The 12,696-nt window shown below is 37.9% G+C and overlaps 1 protein-coding gene across 1 annotated transcript in view; it reads right to left on the reverse strand.

The window, feature by feature from the left end:
• Window positions 1-12,696, reverse strand: part of Trpm (transient receptor potential cation channel, subfamily M) — a 715,965-nt gene that overhangs the window by 24,527 nt on the left and 678,742 nt on the right. The window contains exon 26 of the mRNA XM_090378481.1: window positions 11,721-11,847. Coding sequence (XP_090234607.1) covers window positions 11,721-11,847 — 127 coding nt within the window. The remainder of the gene's footprint in view (window positions 1-11,720; window positions 11,848-12,696) is intronic.

The raw sequence follows: 12,696 nt of genomic DNA on the forward strand, positions 1-12,696 counted from the left end.
TTTTGTTTGTTACTAAAAGTAATATCTAATACATTTTATTTATGTTTGATGTTTGTTATGTATAGAAAACCTTTTTTCATTATAACTGTATATAAAAGTTTGTATATCCAAGTGCATCAAATAAAATAAAAAAGTTCTCCAATGTCTGTTGCCTATAATTTTTCCTATTTAAAAAAGGGTAAAAAAACAGTTTTTCGACAAAATAGTGAATGAGTCGCCATAACTAACCCAAACTTGGGTTAATTGTGTAGGCCCCCAAAGTTAATGATCCGCCTCTGACTGCCATGGGTGTAAATTTAAGGATTTGTACTGATACTTTTATTGAATAATAGTGCAAGTTGGCTGTTCTGTATGCAAGGAGTCCTAACAATGGCAGTTAGCTGTGATAGTTGCTATTATATGTGCTCTTGTTAAAAGTGTTTATAAATATGGTTTTAAAGTGCTTACTTTAAATACCATTGTGATAAACGGATATATTCTGATAAGGTCTATTAGGTTTGACGATTTCTAATCAAGGAAAGGAAATATTAAAGCTAGATTTACGATAAGTCTGTTTTGGCAGTTAGAGCATTCTTTGTTCTAACTGTCAGTTCCAGCTGCCTATGCTTTAGCATAGCGATGGTACTTCAAACAGGTGGAAGGGTATATATGGCTGATTAGTTTCATCTAAGTTTGGAACAAAATATCTTCTTAGTGGAAAAGATATATAATTTTAAAGATTTTAGATTTAAATAGTAAAGACCTATGCCATTGTTAACGAAGGAAGAAGGCTGGTAGTGCCCCCTATACGGTTATTAGTATCCTGAAAAAAAAAGAAAAAAAAAACTTTATCAAATGGAGTCAGATACACACAGGGTTGATCTCACATGTGAAAAAATTTGTAGCGTTGAATTGAAAGAGGTTGCAGGTTCGAAGAATCTTGAAAGTGGTGCTAAGGAGTCTGATCTCACTGTTGCTACAGCGACCACTAAGTCTGCAAATTTCAAATGTAGATTAAGGAAGAATTGGAATTCTTCGTGTAAGCTAGAATTTCAGGATCCAAGTATATCTCAAGGTAAATTGTCACTGAGTCAAAGCAAAGAATCTTCTGAGGTCTCTATCTCTGGAGGTGTAAGTTGAGAAGATGTTGGAATGGAAGGAAGTCCTCTCAGGTAAAGCTATCATGTTAGCAGAATTGGATAGTGAGGATAATAGGGATGATAAGGACATTGCACTTTTGACACCACATAGATCTCCTGAATATTCCATCAAAACACGTCATCAAAGGTGGTTATGCTACGGTGGGGAAGAAAGTTCAGTTCGATCACTGTGTTCATCGTGCAGTAGGTCTCGCATTTTAAGATGAAATAATAAGAGGAAAGTCAAGATCAATGCACCTAAAAATGATTGAGATAAGGAATTACGTAAGGTTAAGAAAAATGTTCAGAGTGATATGAATTTGGCTGAGAAAAATGAAAATTCTTCAGCTAAAATTGAGATAGGGAATGATACCGAAGTGAATATCTTGTCATCGTGTTCAAAAGAAATTAGGAATGAAAACATGAATTTCAATCCTGTTTTCAAAAAACATGACTTCTTCTGGGGAGAGAAACTGCCTCACACAGATGGTGATTTTAGAGGAGATAATACTCATAGCTTTACAAAAATAACATTTAAATTACGTAAATACAGTGGATTCCGGTTATTTGGGCCACCGGTTAATCGGGGCAGCCGGTTATTTGGGGCAAATCTTAAAAAACAGAAACCAATCGAGAAAATAGCCAGGGTTTACTTCGCTTAATTGGGACAGCATGCCATTTAATCGGGGCAGGAGACCGCAGCACTGGAGATTACCCTACAATTGTCTCCAACGGTACCACATTGTTCGGTCGAATTTCTGGAGGTCACAACCATAAAACAATAAAAACAATTAGCAGTCACCTGTTTATTGGGCTTTTCTGTTAGTGAAATCTATCATAAATGGACAGTAAACTCGATCTTACTGAATTTGCGATAATACCGACAGCTGGAATTCTGTGGGTTATTATGGTGAAATGTGTTTACTCTTCCATGAAATCTTCAATCATATAAAAAAATTAATTTTCAGATCTTCTCTTCATTCGTATTTTTAAAGCTTTGTAAATCATTACTCAGTTCTCACTTGCATGTATTGTGTTACTTTCAATTTGTGAGTTCCGTGTTCTTTGTTATTGATTGCTTATCTTTTTACTGTTTTAAATTTTAACCCCCACCCACAAATGTCAGTGAACAGAAATGTCAACTAGTTCGTATGTACATATTAATTATTCCGATTATCACGTATATTCTTCCGATTTTCACGTATTTTTTAATTGGTAAGGTAATAAAGGGTAAATTTCTGTTTAATATATCTTTGCTTTTATAGCCTGTGGATAACATTCCTCCTATTTTCGCTAATTAGAATCGCTGTTTAATAGAATTAAAATTCAATTCACAAACATGATCACAATGACCGGCGCTTAGTGCACATTGTATAGTGAACGGTACTTTACTATGTTGAGTTCGTCGTAACATGATTTGATTGTACAGTGAATCAATTGTAAAGGGGGAGATACATTGTATTTTTAACTATTTACGTGAAACTTCGGATAATTGGGGCAGCCGCTTAATCGGGCCAAAATGCACTAGTCCCGATGTGTCCCAAATAACCAGAATGGACTGTATTTGGAAGATTTCCTTTTTGCTGAGGAGAGTGGTATCAGCCGGAGTTCAATCAGAGGGATACTGTCTAGATGGGATCTTTTTGAATCCATGGTTTTGGAACTTGGAATACAGAATGAGAAATTTTAGGAATGGATACAATGTATGCATCAATCTGCTCAAAATTATAGGCAAGATATGGATAACCGACAAAATCTGAAACTTTATAGTGATGTAGTTAAAAGTGATGTAACTTCTGTTGCAAAGGATATGGGCTTGAAAGTCAGTTCCTCAGACAATGAAGTGGCTAGATCATATGATGATGAGCATGTTTTATTAATTCAAGCTAATGATGACTCTGTACTTAAAAGTAGTGAAGATGTCTGAATTGCTGTGGATAAGGAAATAAGAAACTCATTGAGAAGGGGCAGGATACGGAAGGTACGAAAAGTATTTGATCGTGACATTGTTTTAGAGATGCAAACTAAAAAAAGATATAGAAGAAATAAAAAAAGTGCAAACAATTGACACGGCTTGGATTACTTTTTGGATTTCCCAAAAGACCTGGAATGAAGTCAATTGTGAATGATGTTATTAAAGAAGTTCAGAAGGATGATCGTCTATGTGACATGTATGAGAAAAATATTTTGCATTTGGGATTGACGAAAGAGGAGATGGTTGCCGAGGTCACTGTTCGCTTCATAAGTAGAAACAGGAGTGATTCCGGGAATAACTGGATTTTGGAGGTTTCACAGAGAATTAGAATGTTTCTAATGTAATGGCAATGCTTGTTTGTTGGACTGATGTCGTACAGGTTATATGATTTCTACCTTATGACTGTATGTTACAATATTTTTAAAAACAGAATCTAGCTGATTATACTTTGTTCTTTTATCTAGTACGTTTGTTGCTATACTTGAACCGATGGTGTTATGTACAATATCATTCAAAAATGTTTGTTGTCCATTTATAACCATTTTTAATTTAACCTTAACTTCAAATCTAATTAACTCTATACTAGCAGTAATAAGCTCAGTATTTTATTAAGTGCTGGTTAGTGTACAGCATCTCCAAGAACTTTTTCTCTCAGTAAACATTCTAAGTTGTACAATGATGCTGATTATTAAAAAATGCAGTTATAATAAACATACATTCCAATACTTAGAAAAGGGAAATTTAAAATGAAATGTGCTATGCACATTTGAAATGACAGAAAGATACTTTTGAAACTTTCTCACCAAAAAATTTTTTTTTAGAACTAAAAACAATTATTGCGGCTCTCACTTCTGAACAAGGATTATATATGACCCTACAGGAAAGGGGATAACCAACTATCTTATCATTCACATAATAAGATTCTTGGATGCAAGCAACATCGATATTTTCTCATTGACATACAATTTTTATTTCATCCACAACAGATCAAGAATGCTGCACATTCAGCTACATTATTTTCAGACCTTTAAATGAACTTATATTGTGAGTATACTGATTTGAGTTGCAGTAATTTGTACTGTTGGCCATAGATGACGAGATCCTATATGCAGCCATTGTGCTGGGAAATGCCATACACATAAAAATTGCAAAGACATTAACAAAGAGGCTGGTGTTCGAACTGTATTGCTATAAATCATGTGGGAGACCATTCTGTTCATGACAAAAAGTTTCCAGAATATCAAAGAGTACTTAAACTAATTAAACTGCATATGGCTGATTCCTTTCATAACTATGGCCAACAGTACAAATTACTGCAACTCAAATCAGTATACTCACAATATAAGTTCATTTAAAGGTCTGAAAATAATGTAGCTGAATGTGCAGCATTCTTGATCTGTTGTGGATGAAATAAAAATTGTATGTCAATGAGAAAATATCGATGTTGCTCGCATCCAAGAATCTTATTATGTGAATGATAAGATAGTTGGTTATCCCCTTTCCTGTAGGGTCATATATAATCCTTGTTCAGAAGTGAGAGCCGCAATAATTGTTTTTAGTTCTAATTTAGTATTAACCAAAATTGAATCCTTATGTAGCAGTCATGTGGTTTGTGTTAACATTCAGTCTACTGTTGGTGCAATTTTATTTGTTTCAATATATTTTAAATACAACTCTGACATTCAACCATATTTATGGATAGTGTTCTTGATAAACAAGGAGATTTGCCTGTATTGTTTGCAATTGATTCTAATGCCAAGAATTCACTTTGGTTCAGTGGCACTACTGATGATAGAGGGAAGGCTTTAGATGATATGATAGCAGAGCGGAAGCTTATGGTTCACAATCAACCTGGGGAGGAGTCCACCTTTTGGACAGTAAATGGTGAATCGAACATAGACGTAACTCTTACAAACTCAATTGGCACTATATTTGTCTGTGGATGGATAGTAAAGTCTGACTGGGTATTGAGTGATCATCATGTGATATTTTATGAAATCAATACACATAGTGAAAACAGTGGTAGCTGGAATCAATCAGGGCACTTTTCTGTTAAGCATGCAAACTGGGATAACTTTGAGAGAAGTCTTCAGCGGGCCATGATTGCGATTGCTGAGTTATGTAACATGACAGGTGATATCTCAGTGGGGTTTTTTCAAAAATTTATCTATGATGCGTGTGTAGCTGCTATGAAACGGAAACATAAAACATAGACCAGTTAAGTGGTGGATACCTCAGCTTACTCTATTGAAAAAACAGGTTAATAAGGCTAGGAAGTTATTCGATTAAAGAAAGACCATCAAAGTATTTGCAATAAATACGTCCATGCTAGCGCTAAACAGAAATATGATTGCTGGAAAATGTTGGTGAAAACAGCAGGAAATAATGATCCTTGGGGACTGGTTTATAAAATTTGTACTGGCAAATTCAGAGCAGCTGCTGATGTTATATATTCTATTGGCAAGGGCACCACTGAGACGTGCATTTAGGAAGATTCCGTGAGTGCAATCTTAGATCACCTTAAAGGTAATGATAACATGGCTGATAACCCATGTGTTAATCTACAACATCATCATATGCAGGTGTTGAATGAGTCTGTGGTAACGACATTGAAGAATTACCCTTTACCCATGATGAACTTCTCACCGTTGTTAAATTCATTAAAAAAAACAAATGTCCAGGTATGGCCCTACTGGAGGGAGAGGTAATCAAAAAGTTCTCTAATCTTTATTCGAACGAATTGTTACAAGTTTTTAATAACTGTCTAAGAGATGGTGTATTTTTGTCTCCTTGGAAGGATGCACTGCTCAAGATTATCCTAAAATCTTCAACCAAGCCAACCAGTTCACCTGCTTCATATAGACCTATTGCATTGCTTCCTGGTCTTGGTAAAGTTTATGAGAAGCTTTTAGCCATGCGGATTGCTATCTATCAAAGTAATATTGGTGCTTCTAACAAACAATATGGTTTCACCACTGAGGATGCACTTCACTCTTTAGTTCGCAATGTTCAGGAATCGAATTATAAATATACATTGGAAATTTTTGTAGACTTTGCCGGTGCCTTTGATTCCATTAGTTGGGACAGTGTATTGATGATGTTGTGCATGAATAAATGTTCTTTTAATATCTTCTCTATAATTAAAGATTACTTTAGGGATCGCACAGTAACAGTTAAGTCGAATTTTGGATCAATTATGCGTCGTGTGACTAGAGGCTGTCCGCAGGGATCTGTCTTTGGTCCTTTAATGTGGAACTTGGTTTTCGAAGATTGGCTCAAGAGACAATTTTACCACTACACGCAATAGCTTATGCAGATTATATGGTAATACTTCTGCATGGAGACACCAGAAAGCAGGTTGAAATGAGGTCTGATTGCATATTGAAAGACTTATGCAAATGGTGTAATTTACACAGTTTGACAATCTCTACATCCAAAACTAAAATCATGATGTCGAAGGGTAAATTGGTTCTTAGTAGACCTCCGCTCGTTGTTATTTGGTTTTTAGCAGCATTAGCAACTAAGGCCATACTGTTCCGAGGATATGCGGTGGTCATTCCCTAACTTTTCTGCATCCTCCGTTTTTGGTGGTCACAAGCTCGAGCCAGGGTCTAATCAAGAAGCGTGTGCTACGCACTGCTGCTTCTGCCCACTTGGCTACGGAGGTGCCAACCTCTGCTCGTAAGGTTGAATGGTATTTCCTTACAGCAGGTATTAATGATTAAATACTTGGGAATGTGGATTGCTAGTGGCTTGAACTTTTTTCAGCATGGTCTGTTCTTGTTGATAGGAGAGACTGCTTCTACAGGGATAGGATACACTTAAATAGAAAGGGTGCAAGAATATTTGCTGATGCTATCGAAGCAGTGTTAGGTGGGTCGAAAACTGCTAGCATGGGGGGGATACACAGACTAAAAGGCTTACAGTGGCTGCAGGCAGAGGCAACAGTGATTCTTGCACTGCTTCTGTTAGAATAAGCAGCAGCCTGGAAAGCAAGGCAATGGAGATTTCCAGGACTGCTGGGAGTCATAGTGGAACAAATAAATACATGGGGTGTGTTAGAGTAAAAACAGGTGAATGTATACTTGCATGTACACCAATGCTAGGAGTATACTTAATAAATTTGATGAGCTTGAAGTGCTAGTCAAGACATAAAAGGCAGATATTGTTGGGATATCAGAGACGTGGTGTCACACAGGTATAGGCAGTGCAGAGTTGGAATTTGGGGGAGTACAATGTGTATAGGAAGGATAGACAGGATAGGAAGGGAGGAGGGGTTATGCTGTTAGTTAAGAAACACATAAAATCTAAGGAAGTGCATCCAATTGATGCTGGTGGACAATGCAGTGTTGAGTCTGTTTGGTGTGAAATAAGCACTGGGAAAGGAAAGATGAGAGTAGGTGTATGTTATAGGCCTAATGAATCTGATGAGTATAATGAGCAATTGTGCAGAGAAATAGAGTGGGCCAGTAAATCAGAATGTCTTATAATGGGAGATTTTAACTTTCCAGATATTGACTGGAACTTGTGGGTTGGTAACTTGCACACTAGCAAGACTTTTGTGAATTTATTGGATGACTGTTTTCTACAGCAACATGTTCGAGAGGCAACCAGAGGGAGTAATACCCTTGATCTGATTATTCATGCATTTATAATTTGCAGATAAAGGAACTACTGGGTGCAGTGATCACAATGTACTGATGTGGAAATTACTTTAAGATGTAACTACCATCAAAGCTAAAGGGAAGGGCTATTGCTTTCGTAAAGGTGACTACAGAGGTCGACAGTTTTTAAATTCTGTACAGTGGGATCAACTGATGATGTTACCAACAGTGAATTCTAAATGGGAAGCCTTTGGGGACTTAATTTTGGAGGCTACTAGGCTTTTCATTCCAACTAAGAAATACTGTTCAAGGTTTAGGCCTAAATGGATGTCAGATTAATTATTATTAATACATATGGTGCCAGGAAGCCTGAGGCTTATGCTGCACTAGCCAAAAACAAAAAAAAAAAAAAAAAAAAATTCTGAACTACCCCAAGAGAGAGAGAGAAATAAAAGGGAATCACCAAGGAAGAGAAGAATGATGATATCCAGCTCAGGACCCTGGGTGTGCCAAGCCCACACTCACCAGATGTGAGCCCCTGGAGTTAATTTAATGAGGCTAGTGGCAGAGAAGAAGAATGTATATGATGCATATAAAGTATCAGGCGACACAGAAGCCTATTGCAGGTATAAACTAGTCTGTAATCAAGTCACAAAGGAGGTTAGGCAGGCAAAGGCAGATTATGAGAAATCTTTGGCAAAGGATGCTAAGAAATACAGCAAAGAATTCTTTACTTATGTAAACTCTAGAAGGAAAGGGATGAATCTGATTGGACCACTTAACATAGATTGGTTGACTATTGATGATCATGCTCAGGTAGCTGATAAACTGAATGAGTATTTTGCATCTACATTCACACATGAGGAGTTATTCAATGAGGGAAGTTCCAGAAGTTCATCAAACTCTAACAGGGAGCTAACTGATTTTGTAATAACTGAGAGCAAAGTGGAGGAGAAATTGTTGAAGTTAAACATAAGGAAGGCACCTGGGGTGGACGGGATCTATCCAGTTATATTAAAGAAAGGTGCAAAGGAAGTAAGCAAACCCTTAGCCATACTTATGAGAGCTTCCTTAGACTCAGGGGAGGTCTCTATGGACTGGAGGTGTGCAAATGTATTACCAATTCACAAAGCAGGTTCAAAAGGTGACACAAAAACTACAGACCTGTTAGTTTAACTTGTGTTCCAAGAAAAATAATGGAATCACTGGTTAAAGAAGCATTGCAGGATCATCCAGATAAGACTGCACTAATAGTTAAGACACAGCATGGGTTTGTCAAAGGGAGGTCTTGTCTGACCAGTTTGATTGGTTACTATGATGTGGTCACAAAGGAACTGAATGCAAAAAATAATTTGGATATCGTATACTTGGATTTCAGGAAAGCTTTTGATACCATTGCACATGGAAGACTGCTGTACAAATTGGAGTGGTATGGCATCAAGGGTAAGCTGCTACAATGGATAAAGGGATGGCTGAGTGGGAGACAACAGTGAGTGGTAATCAATGGACACTGCTCTTCGTGGACAAATGTTATTAGTGGAGTTCCACCGGTTCGGTGTTGGGCCCATTGTTGTTTTGCATATTTATCAATAATATTGATGAAAGTATATCAAGTTTAATGTCCAAGTTTGCAGATGATACAAAGGTTGGCAGGGTTGTCTGACCAATGACCTTAAAAAAAAAAAAAAAATGAAAGGAGCACTGGGGAATAGTTAGATTGAGGAGAAAAGGGGGAATCAGCAGTGGCAGTTGTCAGTATTCAGTGGCTGAGGCCAGGCAAAGTTGTATAAGAGGAAAAAGATGGGGGGGGGGGGACACAGTAAAGAGGCACAGAGTGTCCTGTGCAGTGTCAAGTGGCATCCTGTGCTGGGCTAGGGCACTGGCAGTCAAATACAGACAGATGTCAATGTCAGAGGTCCAACGCAGTGAAATAAAGGAATATCCCACATTGCAGAGTCAGCAGGTAAGGCACTTGTTGAGGTCAATAGTGTAATCCAGGATAGAGATGTGGATGGATTTCCTCAATTTGTAACAGAGGCCATGGCTGATGACCTCCAGTTCCAGGGGGAAGAGTGCCAGAGCACAATATGCTCTCTCTGGAGATAGCCAGAGGCATGGTGCATTGAATTGACTGGAGCTTCTGGGTGTTTCCTGCAAGTGTGGCCCTGTAAACCAGGCACCTGCACCATAAAGAACTATGAGGAGGAGGATGATGTCTTTGTAAAGAAGAGCAAGGGGCCTGCCATAGAGGTTCCAACCAGTATGTGAGATCCCTTTGATAATTTTTTTTCTGAGTTTATAGCTAGGATACTAAAAATGTGAATGAAAGCAAAGTTTGGAGTCTATGATGACAACAAGACACTTGAGGTCAATTACAAGTCAGATGGAAGTGGAGTCAATTTTCATGGCTGGAGATAGCCTGATGCCTAAGTTGCCTTTTAAAAGAATGGCTTTTGTCTTTTCAGGTGAAATAGTAAGGTGGCATTCGGCAGCCCATTTGGTAAGGTGATCAATGGCAGTGTTTGACTCATCTTTGAGAAGTGCTCTTATACTAGCTGGGATGATCAAGACAGGATCATTGGCAAAGGCAATACATTTCACCCTGCCCAGGTCCAGATTAAGGAATTCATCAAGAACTATAGACTGTAGGAAGGATCACAAGACAGAGCCCTCAGATCAATCCCTACAAATGGGGCAAAGAACCTATGGAAGGTTATGGTGATGATGAATAATGGTTCTGTTATGAAGATAGCTTTGGAGAGTATAGGTTACAGGGACTTAAGCTTGACATATGATGGAGGGCTACCAGAGATTGTTGAATGATCCACAGAAGTCTACAGTAACAAAAAGAAGGTATTTTCCTTCAGTAGTAGTGACAGAGTGTATAAGCTGATATATGGCATCGGCAGAACTGTGTTCTAGTTTGAAGCTGAATTGATTCAAGGAGTGAAGGTTGGATTCAGCATAGTGAGCAGTGAGACTGAAGAGAAGGAGGGCGATCCAGAAGTTTTCCAAGGATAGAGTGTAAGGCGAGAGAATCTGGGAGGTGGGGGTGGTTTCTCTGGATTTTTGAGTGTTAGCCTGATGTTGGCAGACTTCCGGGCCGTGGAAAGAAACTCTCGGCCAGTCATTTGTTATACAGAGAGACAAAGAAAACTATATTTGGGTGGATGGAAGCTGTCTTTTTGAGGATCTCCACTAGATCAAGGCCAGGGCACTTGTTGAATCTTTACCAGTGATCACCAATGGACATCCTCTGGAAAGAAATGGTCCAAGATATTATGGACAGACTGTGCCCAGGACCAACATTTGACAGTGAAGGACTGGGAAAGTGTTGCCTGGTCTGACAAATCCCAGTTCCTGCTATTTCATGCTGATGGGAGGATCAGAATATGGTGAAACAGCACAAGTCCATAGACACATTCTTCTAGGTGTTAACACTGTAGGCTGCTGATGGCAGTGGTGATGTAATGGTGTGAGAAGTGTTTTAATGGTGCAGAATGAGCCCCTTAATACCAGTAGAACAACACTTGAATGCCATAGGTTATCTGGAAATTGTTTCTGGCCAAGCACATCCCTTCATGGCTGCAATGTATCCATCTGTGAATGGGTTCTTTCAACAGGATAATATAGCACATCACACGGTCAGAATTGTATAATTGGTTCCAGGAAGATTCAATCTATTGCAATGGCCTTCACATTCACCAGATCTCAATCTAACTAAGCATTTATGGGATGAGGTGGAACAAGCACTTCAGGATAGAGATATGCAGCCATCCAATTTGCAACAATCATGGGAAAGCACAACTTAATCAATACATACTATCTCTTCTCTACCACATTTCTGGCAACTCGCCGAGTCAATGCCATGACAAAACGAGAATGTTTTGAGGGCTATAGGGGATCTACTTGCTATCTGAAGGTGTAGCTAATAAAGTGTTCACTTAGTGTATATACAGTATAACATATCATACACTAATGAAAGTATTTTAACCTTTATTGCAATTGAAAAATAAATCTTACTTGAATACTGCAATCAACAGATTTACAAGAAGAATATTGGCAATAAGCAAATAGACTGACATAATTGCTGGATTAATCCACATGCCTGTTCGACATGGTATTTGACCTTCAGCTTCTCCACATTCAGCTGTAATAAAAAACATTTTATCTTTCATTATAAGAAATGTTATAGTCCGTAGAGAGAAATGTAGGTTATGAGGAAATTAAAAGTGAACCATTCAATAAACCTATATATCTATAACACTGGACAATAAATTTAAGGTTTTGCTTTCTTTCTTTCTCATGGATTTTGACAAGCTGAATCAAAATTGGAAGTCAGATTTTACACTCACAGAATTAGAGAAGAATGCAGGATACAAATACTGCAATTTTCAATGAAATTTTAATAATAAATAGTAAAGGTAGTGCAATACCATGGAAACTCGTTGTGAAGGTATTCACATAATAAGAGATATAATTAAACAATGCATTCATACTACCTAGGTAGTAGAAATGATGTATGTGCAGTAACCATGCATGCATAAACCAACTCTTCATACTCTCAGACATTTAGCCAAGAAATATTTTTAGATTAAACTGTGCACACCATCAAGCATCTCTCATATTATGGAGTTATATTTCATAACTGGGTTGTCACTATTGCAACAACAGGGTACCTGCCTACCCACCGATGAGTAAGCCAATAGGTTTTAAAACGGTGCAAGCATTTCTTGCATTTAGCCAGGAAATATTTTTAGATTAAACCACGTACACCACCAAGGATCTCTCATACTGTGGAGTTATACTTCATAACTAGGTCACTACTGCAACAACAGAGTTCCTGCTCACCCAGCGATGAGTAAGCTAACAAGCTTCAAAACGGTGCCATCTGAGGGCCCATTGGACCCTCGTTATTATGAATAGGTAATAATGGTCTCCTCTAATGGGGAAGTGCTACCTATTTGGGGGATTTATAAGTCGTTCAGTTGAGTATGTC

Source organism: Mastigoproctus giganteus, chromosome 7 (assembly GCF_048544385.1).
Source record: "Mastigoproctus giganteus isolate SK-2022 chromosome 7, ASM4854438v1, whole genome shotgun sequence".
Classification (NCBI taxonomy): Eukaryota; Metazoa; Arthropoda; class Arachnida; order Uropygi; family Thelyphonidae; genus Mastigoproctus; species Mastigoproctus giganteus.